A 19,357-nucleotide genomic window follows, 5' to 3' on the forward strand; every position below is an offset into this window, starting at 1 on the left:
AAATTGTAGACAGCGCCCTCTAGTCGATTTGTCATCTGAATTGTACCCAGACCAACATATTTTACATTTCGCTAAATTGTGGACAACGCCCTCTAGTGGATTTGTCATCTGAAATGTGCAATAAAACATACTCAAAGCAACATTATTCACAATTTGCAAAAAATGTAAACGGCGCCCTCTAGTGGTTTTGTTATTTGAAATGTGTAATGAACAATAATACATACCCAGACCAACATATTTTACATTTCGCTAAATTGTAGATAGCGCCCTCTAGTGGATTTGTCATCTGAATTGTACCCTGGGCAACATATTTTACATTTCGCTAAATTGTGGACAACGCCCTCTAGTGGATTTGTCATCTGAAATGTGCAATGAAACGTACCCGAGCAACGTATTTTACATTTCACTAAATTGTAGACAGCGCCATCTAATGTATTTTTCATCTGAATTGTACCCTGGGCAACATATTTAACGTTTCGCTAAATTGTGGACAACGCCCTCTAGTGGATTTGTCATCTGAAATGTGTAATGAAACGTACCTGGAGCAACGTATTTTACCTTTCGCTAAATTGTAGACAGCGTCATCTAGTGCATTTATCATCGGTAATGTGCAATGAAATGTATCCAGAGCAACGTTTTTAACATTTTACTAAATTGTACTCAGCGCCCTCTAGTGGATTTGTCATCTGAAATGTGTAATGAAACGCACCTGGAGCAATGTATTTAACATTTCGCTAAATTATAGACAGCGCCCTCTAGTGGATTTGTCATCTGAAATGTACCCAGAGCAACAAATTGTACATTTTGCTAAACTGAAGAGGGCTCCTTGTGGGCTTGTCATCTGTAATGATTACAAAAGTAACTCATTTAACAATTCGCAAAAAGTCCACTGAGGCACGCATTTCCAATGAGCGTGTGCTGGGAGTCTGCCTGTTGGGGGTCCTAATAGATTGCAGTACATGAGAATCTATAATGCATACGCCAAGCGCAACTCCCATAGGGATTAACAGATTTACTGTCTACTTTATTAGCTGTTTTTACAGTACAGCGCAGGAGATACAGTGAGTAACATCCACACCGATCTGATATAGAAACATCTCGATGATGTTTTCCTAATTTCTAGAGACCCTCTAAGAAAAACAGCCACACACGCGGCGGCCCTGCAGCTAATATCCAGATATTAACCTGCCCTGCGGATTTATTTTTCCTCTCAGCTCCCTCACAAGACAAGCGGCCCACACACTAGTTCTGATGGGAACGCAGGGTTTGTTTTCAATTTCCAGGTTATCCTACCAGCACATACTGGAGGTTTACTCAAATATTAAGCACTTCATAAAGAGAAAATAGAGGAGTATATGAACATTACCACAACATTAGATCCACATACATCTGCAATTTACAGATATTTACACCACATTTTACATCTCTTACACTGTTCAATTAAGGCATAATTTGGGAGAGAACACCAGTCAACAGCAGCAAAGTCATCAACACAGAGAGTCAGCCAGTGGACAAAACTAGTCAGAGACATTATTACAAACCATCTGAACGAATGTACACTTATTTTACATTTGTATATTAAATTTATGTATATTAAATATTAAAATATGCATATCTGCATGTACATATGTATGTATATAGGTATATTATGATTTTATTCATTGCTTGTGTAATCTGCAATGCTTTGGCAATTTTAAAATAGCAGATATACATTTTCCAGGCAAGAATATATGTTAAAATTGTGACACAAATCAAATAAAGGATGAGGCACACATTCTTTTTGTCTATGCCAAATACACCAACCCCCACCCGCCCCCCTTTTTATATATTAATTAATTAATTAATTATTTATTTATTTATTTAATTTAAACAACTCAGAGTATTACATATTCTATGCATATCTAAGTGTTATGGCAATAAAGCAAATTAAATTTGAACTCAGAGAGAGAAAGAGAGCGAGCGACTGGGAGTGAAGCAGACATTTTGGCTCCTAATGAAGAGCAGATGGTTTACCTTCACTGGTCGCCACATTCTTGTGAGATTTGCTGGCTGTGTGTTCAGTGCTGGAGCTCACGTCAGACGAGATACTGGAGCTGCCTTTGCCTAGACCACAAGAAAACAGACCTTTATCAGCACACACCTTCTTGAGCTTGCTTTTTTATGTATGTTAATAATATCTCCTTTAATTACAAACACATTTAGTATGATTATGGTTAACAGTGAAATCAGCGAATCATTGCATCCCTATTAACGATATCAGTGCATTGTACAAAAGGCCTTTCTACAAACATATCCAAATGTTTTCGGCTGCTCGCACCACTCGTTTAATGTCACTTGACTCACTCTCTGCGCAGCCTTCAACTGCAGCTCGTGCTGTATTGAACAGACACACATCACTTCATTACTATGTCTTGGTCAAGCTATTGAGAGGGCCCGGAACAAACTGCCTCAGGGGCTGGGTTCGGCCCGTCAATTGAACAGCCCTGCTCTAGAGAGTTCTGGAGGTCATTAATATTATAATAACACTGATACTAAAATGGTTCAGGTGTTTTAGAAAGACCAAAACAACAGTTCAGATGTTCTACAGTATGCTCAGTCTGCTGGTTTAACCATTCACACACATTTTTATCACCACATGATCTTTTATAACAAAATCACATGACTTTTTTAATGCACATGCTGGAATTTGTTCGCTAAACGTGTTTCCATAATAGTTTATGCACATCTTTTTCCTATCGGGTGAAAAGTTATACGTTTTTAATGCGCATTTCCAAAATGTATGTGCAGTTCGGCGTTTCAATCAACCAGTTTTTTAATGCGCAAATGCAAAATGTGCATAAAAATAGGTGGATAAGAACAATCTGTCGCTATGCTGACACACATGCGTTTGTAGCTCCGCCCTTTTCTGAAAAGAGCGCAATCTCATTTAAATTTAAAGTGACAGTCAAGTCGCAGGTATAAATCACATGATCTTGTTTTTGAGGTCACACTTTGACTGCATAGATTGTGGATGATTGTCCAGCTACACTGAGGAAAAAATATTCATTGGATTTACTACATTTCTTTTAAAGGTAAGTGGTTGTAAACAATTTAAAAGGGCAGAATTTTAACAAACAAATGAAGTTGAGCATTACTAAATGTAATGTTTGTTTAAAGTCAGCCCATGTAAATTGGTTGCAACCACTTACCTTTAAAAGAAAAGTAGTAAATTCAATGAGCCATCATTTTATCAGTGTGTGGGAACACTGGTGTTTCAATGAAGGGTGGATCTCAACGCTTCCCACTGTAAGTCAATATTATAACAGATGCAATAAAAGTGAGATTGGGCATTTGCTCACTCATTCACTCGCTGAAGCGTTACTGAAACTCCTCTGGTTCCCAATCCAGCGTGAGCTCTGAGGTTTTCATGATTAAAGATTCGGAGCTGAACTCATTATTCGCTGCTCATCAGGAATGCACCGAAGCTGAGCAAAAAGCCCTTCGCTTTACTTCACGTCTCACTGCCAGTGGAAGAAAAGGACAATATCCGTGACTGGAACAATAGATGGAAGAAATTACTGTAGTATCTCCAGTACTGGCATGAGTTTGCAGTTTCGCTGTGATCCGCCAAGACAGATTTATATTGCATGCATTAGGATGTATCTGGCACCATTTGGGACTGCTTGTTACTTGCACAGTTTGTTTAAAGAGACAGTTCAGCCGATGAAAAATGAACATTTCCTCATCATTTGCGCACACTTGCATGATGGTGAATTAACTTTCTGTTGAACACAAAGTAAGATATACTGAAGAATGTTGGAGGAAAGCAGCCATTGACTTACATAATAGGAACAAAGATATATATGTAATGTTCGTACTGTAAATCGTAGTGTGTGTGCACTTGTGTGTGTGTGTGTGTGTGTGTGTGTGTGTGTGTGTGTGAACGTCTCTTTACACATCTATGGAGAAACGCTGCCAACATGCGTCCACCCTGCAGAGCTGTTGTGTGAAGCTCTTTCAAACAGACTGTCAGATTACATGATGCATCGAGAAACTCTTATCACCTCGGTCATAGCGGAAAACCAGACGGTATAATGTGAACACACAGGCTGTATCTGAAATTCACTATCCCCTACATTAGTCTACTAAAACACCAGCTAAATTAATGTATTTGTGGCTTTCTGAAATGATAAATCACGCACAAATGCAGATACAGAGTTTGCCGTACACACGTACACGCACACGGCTGAGCTGATTATGAATTACAGAGTGATTTTACCAACATTTCTTTATTACAAACAGGCTCAGATTTTCCAAACCTTTTAAACATTGTGTGGTGGGCCTCAGAATTGCAGGGATTTGGATCCTATTTTAACATCAGTAAATAAAAAAAAGACAATTAGATTACATTAGATTAGATTAGATTAGATTAGAATGTCTTTATTGTCCCCAAAGGGCAATTAGGTTTACAGCAATAGCCAACAGTTGACTGCAACAAGTCACACTCAACAATATAAAATAACAGTAAACAATACAATAATCATGGAGAGAGATAGGGAAAAAACCTTGTCGTCTAGAATAATATTTAAAGGCTTAACTAGGTTAATTAGGTTAACAAGGCAGGTTAGGGTAATTAGGCAAGTTATTGTATAATGATGGTTTGTTCTGGAGACTATCGAAAAAAAAATACTGCTTAAAGGGGCTAATAATATTGACATTAAAATGGTGTTTAAAAAATTAAGAACTGCTTTTATTCTAGCCGAAATAAAACAAATAAGACTTTCTCCAGAAGAAAAAATATTATCAGACATACTGTGAACATTTCCTGAATCTGTTAAACATCATTTGGGAAATATTTAAAAAAGAAAACAAAATTCAAAGGGGGGCAAATAATTCTGACTTCAGCTGTATGAAGAGACATCAAGTCGAGCATCTCTCTGAGCAACTCTAAAAGAGAGGTCATTTTTGAAGAATGGAAAAGATATGTTTACTACTCATTTTTGCATCACCTTAATTTAAGTAAAACTCAAAAAAATTGTAATTGAAGTTATTTTGTTAACCTTACTTTCATAAGTTAAACAGATATATTAAACTTAGTCTTGTCAACATTTTGGAAATTGTTTTCTTCTCATTGAGATATTGTTTAAAATAAATATGTTGCTTTTCAATGGGGGTGTATGAATTTATAATATTTTAACTCATATTTAACTCAATATTTTAATTCATTCTGTCTAATGTTAGTTATCTGTGTTGTTGTTCGAATGGGATTTTCATTCCATAATGGCTTCTGCGTGACACTAGCGGCATCTAGTGGCTGTTTCCCGAATAGCAACAGAGTGTTGCCTCTTAGTGATTCTGTGCTCTTTGTAATAACTGATTTCTTTTCTCTTTGCCATGATGACAGCACATAATATTAGACTAGATATTCTTCAAGACACTAGTATTCAGCTTAAAGTGACATTTAAAGACTTAACTAGGGTAATTAGGGTAAAGTTAGGGTAATTAGGCATGCATTGTATAACAGTGGTTTGTTCTGGAGACAATCCAAAACTAATATTGCTGAAGGGGGCTAATAATATTGACCTTAAAATGGGTTTAAAACTATTAAAAACTGCTTTTATTCTAGCCCAAATAAAACAAATAAGACTTCTTCTTAAGACAAATAAGAAGAACAAATATTAGAGGAAATACTGTGAGAAATTCCTGACTCTGTTCAACATCATCTGGGAAATATTTGAAGAAGAAAAATGTACAGGAGGGTGAATAATTTAGACTCCAAACAGCTTACAAAAGTCGATTTTGCATCATGTGTGGCCTTTGAGAGCAACACACTGATGCTAACATGTAAAAAAAACATGATTTTGACTTGATTTCTGATCGAGTGACATCAGTGAGCCTGAACATCTGCTGCGGTTCCTCTTGTATCCGCAGATCTGTGAGTTACGAGCAGATACCAGCGCTGTTATTATTATGTTGCTAGGCAAAGATTTCACAAAGCTTAAAGTCTTCAGCTTAATCAAAATGGATGAGGACGCCGAATTACTTCCCTGCTAAAAGAGACATCGCACAACTCACGGTCAGAATCGAGAGCTGAAAGATCTTTACTACTGATATCTGCTGGGTTACTACTCAAAACTGAACAGCTGGCTGGGTCAGTTGGCGTTTCTGTGTGGAGTTTGCATGCTCTCCCCATGTTGGCATGGGTTTCCTCCGGGTGCTCGGGTTTCCCCCACAGTCCAAACACATGCGCTATAGGGGAATTGATCAAATAAATTGACCTGTAGTGTATGAGTGTGTAAGTGAATGAGTGTGTATTGGTTTTTCCCAGTACTGGGTTGCGGCTGGAATAGCATCCGCTGATTAAAACACATGCTGGAATAGTTGTCAGTTCATTCCACTGTGGCGACCCCTGATGAATAAGGGACTAAGCCGAAGGAAACTGAATGAATGAATGATCTGTCAGATTAAATGCAGTGGTTTAATCAGGTGTATTTGAGCACTGATCTGAGATCTTCTTCACACCGCCGCTGAACTTCAGCTCAACTCTGACCTGTAGAAGTGACGGCTGGAAAATCCAAACGTCTCCATTCTGTCCTGCTAAACGTGCTCTGCTGGACTCTGAATATAAATCTGCATCATTAAGCTGTCAGTTGTTTGCCATCCCGAGCGCAGCCATCTCCCATCAGGACAAGGAAGAAGTTTCACTATTTCACAAACGCTCTGTCACCATATTGAGTTTAACTTGAACAACTTTATTAATCCCGCTAGAGGCAATGAAATAAGGACAGCATCATCATGACATAACACACACGTACATACAAAAATCACTCAAAAGCAATATTTAAAGGTGCTGTATGTCAGTTTTAGACTCGTCTGCATCAATAAACACCATCATGTGTGTGGAGATATTTAGAAACATGCTCAGTGAACATTCTTGTTTATCTGGAAAACAATGCAGAAGTCAGATATTCTGCTTTGAACATGTGCGCTACGTGCCAGAACGTCTGTCTTTGTTTTGCTTCTTTAACATCTTTGGGTTGCCAAATGGTGGAAAACAGCGTATTTCATTCATTCAGTCATGAAGGCTCTCAAAGCATGAGTCTGTGATCTAAATGTGACCTCTGGCGGACAGTAGCAGCCTCCGAAATGAGACGCAGATTCAGAGTTAACATGAGGTGGATATTAATTAGCAAATAATATAAATATTACTAGCGTAAACATTAGGTGAGCAGGTTACATTGTAACCCCGTGTCCTAACAACACGCTACGTGATGAGATACGCAGTGATGAGCAATTGGGCTGTTTGCAGCAGACGAAACACGACAGAAACGTAAATACAGCCATTCAGAAGCACAGAATAGTGCACTCACTGCACTCCAACACAATGGTGAGGTTTATAATCTAATTAATACATATTAAAGCTCTTTATCATGATTAAATGTAGACGCTGAATCACTGATATGTGTTGGTTTGCACCGAGTCTCAGTTCTGAATTAAGAACTGCTTTCTAGCTGAAATAAAACAAATACAGGGTTCATACGGTCATGGAAAACCTGGAAAAGTCGTGGGATTTTGACATGGCATGTTCCAGGCCTGGAAAAGTTTTGGAAAAACAGAAAAACCCACCAAGTTTTAGGAAAGTCATGGAAATTAGTTGAACAAAAATCTGTGCGATGTTGGAATAATCTGACGTTACTATATTTAGTATTTCTGTGATGTATATTGCGATGTAAACACAATTTCACCAGAGGATTTAACAGGTTTATTTGGATTGATTTGGGGGATTTTGTAGAGGAGTGAATCTCCAATAATATATCACAAATAAATTACAAGCATAGATAGATAAAATAGAGTAAAGATGAAAGTGAATTATAGTGTTCAGGTATTCACTATTCTGGTACAGATATTGAATAATCAACACTGCAGAGTCTTCATTGTATATTATTTCAAACATTACTTGTGGCCGGATGTTTTAAAATGTGAAGTATTAAAATGTTCACGCAGTCACAGGCCTTAAAGGGACGGTTCAGTCAAAGGTTAAAATGTACTCACTATTTACTCACACTTCACTTGTTTCAATACTATAGTATATACTATACTACAGGAGTTATTATATTATATTCTTTTGTGTTCATTTAAAAAAAGGAAAACTCTAATTACTGAAACTAGTGAAGGGTGTAATAAAAATGGAAAGTAATTGTTGGGTGAACTATCTCTTTAAAAATGCATGCAGATGATACACTTTTACTCCATTATTATTAAGCTCTATATTAAACTATAATCCCAACATTGTATATCCTGTGATGTGACTATTGCAGATGCACACATTGGGATATCAATGCTGAAACGATATCTTGTGCAGCCCTACTCAAAATATAGGTTAGCTGTCTTTACTACTTTTCTGTCCTTGGCCAAAAACTTGCTCTCACATTGTTAGTGCTGTTTAAGCATCATCAAAATCAATTTTACACACATATATAAACTAATTAAATCAAAATAGATGGTTGTGTATGCTATGACAGTGTTTCCCAACCCTGTTCCTGGAGGCACACCAACAGTACATATTTTGGATGTCTCCCTTACCTGACTAATTAACTTCAGGTTTTGGAGTCTCTTCTTATGTTCTAATTAGGTGATTCAGGTGTGTTTGATTAGGGAGACATTAAAAATGTGTACTGTTGGTGTGCCTTCAGGAACAGGGTTGGGAAACACTGCTATGATGTGCTGTAATAAATTTGAACGCCATTGTTTTTCTTATTATTTACCGTGTATATGTAGATATTACATGAAACATCGCGTCATGAAAATCTACTTGAAAGTTCTGGAGAAGTCTTGGAAAAGTCATGGAATTTTAGTAGTAAAAATGTGTATGAACCCTGCAAATGAGACTTTCTCCAGAAGAAAAAATATTGTAGGAAATACTGTGAAAATTTTGCTTTGTTAGACATAATTTGGGAAATATTGGAAAAACATTCACAGCAGAGCGAATCATTCTGACTTCAACTGTATCCGGATGCACTTGTTGACTCCAGCGACTGATGCTGATCTGAGTTCAGCCACCGTGAGCTGCTCTACAATCTGACTTATCAAAAGAGCCAAGGCTGAGGAGAGACATAATTGTTTCTGGTCTGGAAAACAGCTTCTCAAAAGCTTTCACATGTTTCCTGTCCTGAACGCATGCAAAGCACAAGCTGAATCTGCCAGAACTAAAGAGAAATTCAAAATCAGACACAAACTCCAGTGTCCTTGATGCATAATGTGTATTAATGCCTTCATATGCTGTAAAATAGAGGTACAGGGCCAGAATGTTTATGATAATTAAGCATAATCATTCAGTGAGTTGAAGACAATATGCTACACTATAAAACCATACTAATATGTACAGAACCTGTCGCCTTTTTAAGGTAAAATATCCAAAAGTACTAGAATGGTGTGGTGTGTTTTACTGACTCATGTATTTACACTCTCTAATATTTAAAAGAAAGTCTAAATAAAGAGAAATAACTGTGTGTGCTTTGTGTTCATGCTTATAATGTCACACACACTCCATTTCTGCCTTACTCCGCTTCAAACTACCATGACAATAAGGGTTGAATACTTTAGCTCATGATATCTGCAGGAGGACGATGAAGACTGTAACGCTCATGATTCCACACTCACCTTTGTTTGTTGTGAATACACGCCCTCTAGTGGCCAAAGTTACTGCGTTTTTAAATGCGTAAAACTCATTCCTTTCCCATCACTAATGTACAGACGTGAGTGAAGTACTGTATGCATCACAGGCAAATGATGATCTGACGGGTGTTGAAAAATAAGGCTTGCATGTGAACATTTTCACACACCCACAAGTGTTGAGTTTTTCTCAAAGCTGCATAAACGACACACACAACACACCATCATCCGCAGTGTACATATCAGCTGTTTCTTCTGGGATCTCAAGTGCACAGAACATCTGCTTTGTGCCATTAGTGAGAGCATATGGAAAAAACACACATTAGCCTTTCCAAACACTGCCGTCTGAATGTTTATAATATTAATAGAGCACATCAGGAGAATGACCATCAGATTTTAGCCATTTTTGGTTATTTGCATGAGCAGGGATTGTTCGGACAATGTCGTCAGGCTGCAGACAAACTTTTCAGTACTGTTTTTGTCTTAATATTGTTACATATACATTAGGGCTGAACAATATATGGTTTCAGCATCGATATCACAATATGTGCATCCGCAAAAGTCACATCGCAGGATGTCCAACTGGTATTATAATTGATCCGGAGCTATTTTGAAAACACTCATGATTTGTCATTGCAGTGTTTAACTATAAAGCTACCAAAACTTGTATTATTTATGTGTGTTTTTAGGGCCTGTTTGCTGATTTTATTGAAGCAAACTAGCATAAGCATTTAGTGTGAGTCTGCACTACTTTACCTTATGTTCAGTGCAGTAAGAGACTGTATTATCATCAACAATGCTACTTGTTTAGCACAAAAGTTCATAACACACAAAAGCGTAAACTAAATCTTACCTATGAAATGTTCTGCCTGTGTGCTTTGTTTTCTTTGTTTGCTCGTTACTACACCTTTCACAGCGCTAAAGTCCAGCATCTTCATGTTGGCTTTAGTCTTGACTAGTGTTGTTAAATGACTTTGGTGCTGGGAGCACTGTACAAATATGGCGGCGCCATTGACGCATGCTCAGTGCCCGTATGCGATATCTAGTGTATATATCTATGGTTAGGTATGGTTTCTACTAAATCAATGCAAGAAATATAGACGATAACCCCGCCCCCAAAACGCGTCATCAGAAGAAAACACGCTCCTCTGTTGAGAACCTGCGCAGAATGTTTACTGTCAGCTGCATTATATATAAACACCACGTTTTTACTAAAATTACAGCATGCTGCTTCAAGCACTAGATACATAACATGAATAATAATATGCTACATCTTTAACTTTTTAAATAATGATTTTAAAAGCTGAACGATCATCGTCCTTAATAGCTGACAGACACACTGCAGCCTATTGTACATCAGTTTTCTGAGGCAGTTCGTGTATGTATTTCAAAGTCATGACAGTTTATACACAAAATAAGCATTTAATTCTTAATGTTGCATATCACACACTTGTGTATATAAGCCCTGCATCATAGGCGGGGTAAAGATCGTGCATAATGAAGTGTTTTCTAGCGGTCATACCTTCACTTTCACACTGTTTTCCATTGTTCGCCCCCATCCCGAAGAACACATAATCTCAGTCCTCAGGGAAAAAGCCTTCAGATCACACACAAATCCTCGATATTGCATATGTATCCATCATGAGAAAGTCGCAGTATTCTTTATAAGTGGACATCCAGAAAGCAGGAGCGCAGAAAGTGTGCGTAATATTGCAGAAGTGTGTGTGTGTGTGTGTGTGTGTAGCGGGCGGGTCCGGCGGATCTGTGCAGAAAAACTGACTTTACGGGTTGTATGAGGGGCTGAACTCGCTGGAGAGAGAGATAGAGAGACCCTCCGAATAATAAAACACTGTATAATGGGCTGAACTCGCTAGGAAAAGAGATCCTCCGACTTTATGAGGGGCTGCACCCGCTGAAGAGAGAGAGAGACAGACCCCTCCGTCTATAACGCGCGGCTGCTAATCCTCCAGACAGAGCGTCAGAAGAGCTCACAAGATAAAGCGCGGAGGCGACATGATGTGACTGATAATATAACAGATTAATAAAGAAATTATATATACAGTTGAAGTCACAATTATTCGCCCTCTGTGATTTTATTTTCTCTTTCTTTTCAAATATTTCCCTGATGTTGTTGAACAGATTCAGGAATTTCTCACAGTATTTCCTCTAATATTTCTTCTTCTGGAGAAAGTCTGATTTGTTTTATTTCAGAATAAAAGCAGTTTGACCCATTTTAAGCTCAATATTATTAGCCCCCTTCAGCAATATTAGTTTTGGATTGTCTCCAGAATAAACCACTGTTATACAATGACTTATAATTACCCTAACTTTACCCTAATTACCCTAGTTAAGCCTAATATTATGTGCTGTCATCATGGTGAAGAGAAAAGACATCAGTTATTAGAAATTAAATCTGTTATGTTTAGAAACGTGCTGGAAAAGTCTTTCCGTTATTTCATTAAGTTAGCTTTTGTCTTTGGCACTGAATAATCTAATTTATACACAAATATATGATTGTAAAACAACCTGTAGACAATATCAATTTAAAAGAGATCTGTGAGTGGTGTACTCATTCATGCTGATATAGACCAAACTATCTATCTATCTATCTATCTATCTATCTATCTATCTATCTATCTATCTATCTATCTATCTATCTATCTATCTCTCTCTCTCTCTCTCTCTCTCTCTCTCTCTCTCTCTCTCTCTCTCTATCTATCTATCTATCTATCTATCTATCTTTCTTTCTTTCTATAAACTGTTTTATCTATCTATCTGTCCGTCCATCCATCCATCTATCTCTCTATCTATATATACACATACACACACACACACAGTGCTCAGCATATACAAACGCCTCTCACAAATTTAATTGAATTTATTGCCTGAATTTAAGTGTATTATCTTTCCATTTCTAAATATGTTTGGAGACTAAATCTAATTTTAATAAAAATATCTGTTTATTAAATCTGTTTTGTTTAAATGCACCAATACAGTATAACCCATCTTCACTGAGACATTGGATAAAAATATTCATTTTCCAAATGTTTTCCAGTTATATATATTGTATTTTCATTATTCTGTGACTGTTTTTCCCATCTCACATTCTCATCTCTCAATTTGAAGTTGAGATATAACAATTCTGGCTTTTTTTCATCAATATTTGACTTTTTTTGACATTATTATTATTTAATATTTATTGTTTTATATTATTATGATTTAATAATTATTATTTTTGACATTTTTCAAATTTCACAAGTTGACAGATTGTCTTGTAATGTGTTCAAAAGCACTGTGGCCTCACAGCAAGAAGGTCACTGGTTCAAGTTCCAGCTGGGTCAGTGTGTGTTTCTGTGTGGAGTTTGCATGTTCTCCCCGTGTTGGTGTGTGTTTCCTCCGGGTGCTCCGGTTTCCCCCACAGTCTAAACACATGCTAAATTGGCCGTAGTGTATGAGTGCGTGTGTGAATGAGTGTGTATGGGTGTTTCCCAGTACTGGGTTGCGGCTGAAAAGGCATCCGCTGCGTAAAACATATGCTGGAATAGTTGGCGGTTCATGCCACTGTGGCGACCCCTGATAAATAAGGGACTAAGCTGAAGGAAAATTAATGAATATCAAGTAATCCATATATCACTCAAAAATTGGTCATATGGTTCATTGACAAATGAAGATATATTAATATCAGTGGCCATACACCTTTCCTCGTCTCTGCAAAACAAACAAAACCCTCCTTGTGTTCTCTCTATTGTTAGTTAAAGACTTCCTGCACAGAAATAAGTCATCTGAGACTATTAACGGAAGTCTTCAAAACAGGAATCATCCACACAGGGGTATTTCTGTCTACGAATGACTTCCATGAGTATCAAGTAAAAGCCTGTGACCTTTATGTTGCAGCGACAATACAGAGATCCTTATTGTTTACAAGTGCTGAGATTGTGTTCTGTGCTGGTGGCCCTGACACGGCGGACATGAATTGTTTTAGAAATCAACATATCTGACTTTATCAAACTGCTATTATGAATAGACTCATGCTAAAAGATCACTGTAGTTCTTTACCACTTTACTCTAAACACACATTAATGTCCAGATATATACTGATATTCAATATGTTGTGATAATAAACATGCACTATAATATCACAGGCACCTCAAAATACGGAGAATAATGATTAATTTCAGCTTTTTAAGCAGTGGTTGTTGATCACAGCAGATTAAATGAGTTAACATGGTTAATTAAGACTTTAATAGGTGATTTATTTCAAACATTTTGAAGTTTTAAAAATTCTAACTATGCATAGGCCTTTTGTTTGGCCCATAAATACTGTAAGACTCCATTAAATATGAGTTAATTTAACTAAAATCATGATGAAATCTACAAAGCGTTTATTAATCTTACACTAAATTAAATGCAGGATTTCAAACAATTCATTGATGTCATCCCAACACAAAACTTTAATTTAAGTGGACTGAACACAAAACACTTTGTCCTCAAAAATTGTGTCATTTCAGCTCATTTTAAGTAGTTTGAACAAGCAGCAGCATGTTTTAGTGTAGGTAATGTTAATTGGTAACAATTTACAACAAGGCTGTGTTAATGTTAGTGCATTTACTATCATGAACTTACATTGAACAATACATTTAATACAGTATCTGTTCATGCACTGAAAAAAAAGTGCATGCAAAACTGTTGCAAACTATTTATTTGTGTTGAATTTAAACAAATTAAATTGAGCAATTTTCAACTTAATTTGTTTGTTTAAATTCGGCCCAAATAAATGTAAAAAAATTGAGTAAATCCAAGGAATCATCTTTGAATAATTGTTTCAGTGTGTTAGTTAATGAAAATAGAGCTGTTCATGTTAAGTTACAGTGCATAAACTAATGTTAATAATGAATTTGGATGTTAATGCCTTAGTAAATGTTGAACTATGATAAATAAATGCTGTACAAGTATTTTTCATACATAGTTCATGTTAGTAAATGCATTAACTAATTAAACCTTATTATAAAGTATTGTAAATTTCTTAGTTAATGTCTAATGGAAAAGATTATCATTTGATTAAATGGACTTAATAGCTAATACTATTCAGTTTGTTTTAAAACTAATAGTAACTGTAATAAATCTGGCAGTTTTATATGCATTAACTAACATTTACTAACAAGTTTTAACTATAAAAGTTAACTACTATATACTTAAAGAATCGTGAAGTATTTATTGACTTTGAACATGTATACACTATAAATAAACAGACTAATAACATTGTCATTATACTTGTTACCGTTTTTCTCAGTGGCTTTGGTGCATTTCTCACAACACTGTTTACATCTGCACAACAGTTCATGCTTTTCTCAAAACATTTAGTGCAAACTGCAAAACTGAGTTGATAACCTGCAAAAGTGTGTTACTGTCTCAAAATGGAGAGCTCATTCCTTAAAAGCAAGTGTTGATGTCAATGAGTGTCATCAAGATGAAAAGTCCTGACACCATCGTTAATGAACAAGACAGTCAGATGGCTCTGTCATGTTTTCATCATGTCAGTTTACTCTGTACATTTATACCAGTGTAAAACAGTCAGATTTGGGTGACACTTGCTGCTCAAGACAGCACTATAAACTATACACAGCCATTTGAAAACTACAGTGAAGTCAGACATCACTGCATTTAATGAGGTATCTAAGTACAAGACTCTGAATATGTATAGTTCACATTTTTACTGCACTTGCTCTTTTCAATTCTAATTTATTCACAGCATTACTGTGCAAAAGAATAAATACAGCCTTATTTACAACAAACATACACTTCCTTTGAGTAGAGCTGAGCATAACTGTAGACAATACTGCATATTAGAACTGAACCTACAACACACACAGGTCTGTAAATCATTTATGATATTGTTCAATTTAGCAAACATTTTCAGGAAAAAAATAAAGATTTCAATATTTTTATTTAATCAGCTTGACAGATTTTGACTAGTTCAACATTAGTGTATGTACTCACTCCAGTAATGAAGTGAGGGGTTATTAGTTTAATATGGAATGACTATTCAGCATTCAGTTTAGTTCATTTTGACTGACATGACATAAGCAGATGATAATGTTATAAACAGCAGAGAGTGGTTTCAAAGCAGTTGATGCATCTCTAAAAGCATTGGCAATTTGTTGGAATGATTGAGAAACTGTTGCTCTGATGTGCACAGATGACTGAATGATTTGAGAAATGCATGAACTCTTGTACAGATGTAAATAGTGTTATCAGAAATGCACCAAACCAGTGAGAAAAACTGTAAAGGAATATTTTGCAGCTTCAGTCAGTATCCTGATAATAACAATATATAGTTTGTGCATCGATATCACAATGTGTTAATCCGCAATAGTCACGTCACAGGATTATATTATTTATTAGAGATTAAAAGATGAAGATATTAATTATGAAAATAATTTTTTTTAAGGAGGTTTCATCTTTTATTGGGATAGGGTAGTGTGGAGGACAGACAGGAACGCATTGGGAGCAGAGAGAGAAGGATGGGTATAGGACCCCGAGCTGGGAATTGAACTCAGGTCACCCTGAGCACTATGGTGCTATATGTCACCGCACTTAACCACTAGGCTACTGGCGCCGACTGAAAATAATTTACAATGATGACCATGCTGTTTTACATTTGACTGTTCAATTGCTCTACTTGAACACTGTTCGACTCGCCAGAAAACTATGAAGCACCGTATTTATTTTTGCTTCATTTATGCAGATGCACTGCATAGAAAAAGAACCTGAGTGTCGCAGTTTATCTGAATGAAAGCAGTCTTTCCAAATCATGTGGTGAAATTATATTCATAATCGCAGCAAAACTAAATATCATTATATCAGAGTTTTGCAGTATGGTACAACACAATATACGATGATATTAAAATCGCAACACAATCTAATAGTCAGATGCCTAGACCACACATTTGATAAAGAGCATGGGCTGTTGTTGATTATGCATTGGTTTATTCTCCATCAGTAAAACACGCTGAACTGCACTACACTTATTTTTCTTGGAGCACACTTTGAGAAAATGTTTAGCGTCTGCTTTTGACTGGTGCGCGCGTGTGTGTGTGTGTGTGTGTGTGTGTGTGTGTGTGTGTGTGTGTGTGTGTGTGTGTGTGTGCGCGCGCGCGCGTGCGTGTGTGTGCGCGCGCGCGCGCGCGTGTGTGTGTGTGTGTGTGTGTGTTTGGTTTTGCATGGTACCAATCAGCCAGCGTTGTGAGTTGGCCGTCTGCACCAGGGTCAAATGCCAAGCCAGAGAAAACCTTTTACAGCCAAACGATCTGCAACCCAAGAACGCTATCAACTTCCTGTCTCCGACTAGCACACAAACACAGGAAGAAAAGCTTGCAGTTGTGGATTTGGAAATGCCTGTGAAACCTGAGATTTAGAGAGAGCGTAAAGGTCAGATAGTGAACTTGTGTAATTTGAGGTTTTAGATGGATTAAACCTTCATTAGGATGCAGAACACTGAAGTCTTATGGTCATAAACATACAGGAGGACCCTTACTGTTCCAGCCTGAACACAGTCTCCATCCAGCTATAGATGGAGGAGCAGCTGCTGTATTAGTGACTTCATTTTTGTTGACAACAATATATATCATGTTTACTTATAAATAAACAGTCTTCAACATTTTAGCTGATTATGCAGCTTCTGTCATTCATCGGAGGCGTCAGCGAGTTCAGGGTTCAACTCTTTAACAAAGAATCATTCATTTTCCTTTGGGTTAGTCCCTTTATCAGGGGTCGCCACAGCGGAATGAATCAACAACTATTCTAGCATATGTTTTACACAGTGAATGCCCTTCCAGCTGCAACCCAGTACTGGAAAACACCCCTACACACATTCACTACAACCAATTTAGTTAATCCCCCTATAGCGCATGTGTTTGGACTGTGAGGGAAACCGGAGCACCCGGAGGGAACCCACACCAACATGGGGGAGGAGAGCATGCAAACTCCACACAGAAACACCAACTGACCTAGCTGGGACTCAATGCCACAGTGCTTAACACTGAGAGACTGTGCTGCCCTCTTTTACAAACCATGCTTACTAACAGGTGAAGATGAGGTGAGTTGTCACATTTTCCTGAAAACTACTGTCAGCTTTAGAAGATTGGGTCCAAATGAGCTCGGTTCTAAATCTGCGCTTCACTTTCAGATTGAAGAATAATGTTAAAGCCACATTTACATGCTGTTTTTGTCCCCTGAATGTGTTTGTGACTATGTATATGCTGCTGTATAATCATATAAACACAGACATTAAAAACACATTGCAATCGTTTCTATGACTCCATATCGCACAACAAAAATGCATCATGACAGGCCTATTAGCGACTGTTGTTTGCAGTGCTGTGTAAACCGTTCATGCTAACAGTATCATCAGCTGGGCAATGAACACAAGCTTGACTCATGTTGACAGAATAAACTAAACCATCATATTGGAAACCATACAAAACTGCTCTTACTTACAATACTAATACTTGCAACGTACTCTCTCTTACAGTGCACTACAACTACTACCACCACCACCAACAACAACATTAAATCTTATTAGAATGTAATTTCTTTCAGTTTGGTGGTGAAAATAAAAGATTTGAATTTAAAAATCATTATTGGCCCCCATAAGAAATACATAGTTTGGACTGGCTACAGAACAAACAATTATTGTCAAATTACTTTGCCTAATTAACCCAATTATGTCTTTTAATCGTCACTTTAAGCTGAATACTAGAACACTTTCAATTAATTAGTAATGTATTATGTAATGTCATCATGACAAAGACTAAAGACATTAGTTTTTAAAACTGAAAGAATTAATTGCTCTTGAAGGCTAATGACTGATTACAAAGTGATTTGTTCACGTGTGTCAGTGCAGGAAATATTGTAAATGAATTATAAAAATAATTTAATACTAAAAGATAAGACATTTAATGCAGTGGATAATAAATGAACAAAGTCAGACCTCATTTTATGAGATATATATATATAGTTACTTTTAAATTCATTTGCAACTATATTCCACATATACAAGTTAATTCTTCTTCACAGTTGAGTTTGGTAGTTTAACTATTCTTTCTTTTGTAAGCTTTTCTCCATACGGAATTAATATATCCAGAGTATCCGCGGGCTCTTAAAATATCAGAAATCTCAGAAGCTAAATTTTAGGCCTTAAAGAGTCTTAAATCTACTGAAATGTGTTGTAGGTCTTAAATCTTTTGTTTTATTAGTATTTAAGGGTTTTCACCTTTAATGGATAGGACAGTAGAGAGTAATGACAGGAAAGCAGAGGATCGGAATAGGACCTAGAGGCAGGAATCAAACTTGGGTCGCCTTGAGTACAGAAGTGCATACATCGACGCACAACCACTACACCATTGGCGCCAACTAGTCTTAAATATTTAACAGGTCTTGACTTAACTTTGTTCATGTTTAGATACTCAATCGGGCCATTAACACCAATACAAAATCAACTATCCCAATCTCAATAAAACTTTACTTGCCCTACAGTAACATTTGCTTAAAAGTTCTCCATTTATTTACTGCTGAGGACACGGATCTTACTATATATTTTTTAAAATTATTAAATTATTATATTCTAAAATGTGTTAAATTATAATAATTTTTGATAGGGCAAGTGAAAATGTTTTCCAACTGGGATATTCAAAATAAATCCTTTGAA

General features: G+C 36.7%; 1 protein-coding gene across 1 annotated transcript in view; it reads right to left on the bottom strand.

The window, feature by feature from the left end:
- si:dkey-192l18.9 (F-box/LRR-repeat protein 7) overlaps positions 1-11,440 on the bottom strand; it is a 49,401-nt gene extending 37,961 nt beyond the window's left edge. Inside the window, exons 1-2 of the mRNA XM_056450342.1 lie at positions 11,174-11,440; positions 2,014-2,103 (exon numbers count right to left, since the gene is read on the bottom strand). Coding sequence (XP_056306317.1) covers positions 2,014-2,103; positions 11,174-11,210 — 127 coding nt within the window. The 5' untranslated portion in view covers positions 11,211-11,440. The remainder of the gene's footprint in view (positions 1-2,013; positions 2,104-11,173) is intronic.
- Between the last annotated feature and the right edge of the window lie 7,917 nt (positions 11,441-19,357).

This window comes from Danio aesculapii, chromosome 24 (genome assembly GCF_903798145.1).
Source record: "Danio aesculapii chromosome 24, fDanAes4.1, whole genome shotgun sequence".
Taxonomy (NCBI): domain Eukaryota; kingdom Metazoa; phylum Chordata; class Actinopteri; order Cypriniformes; family Danionidae; genus Danio; species Danio aesculapii.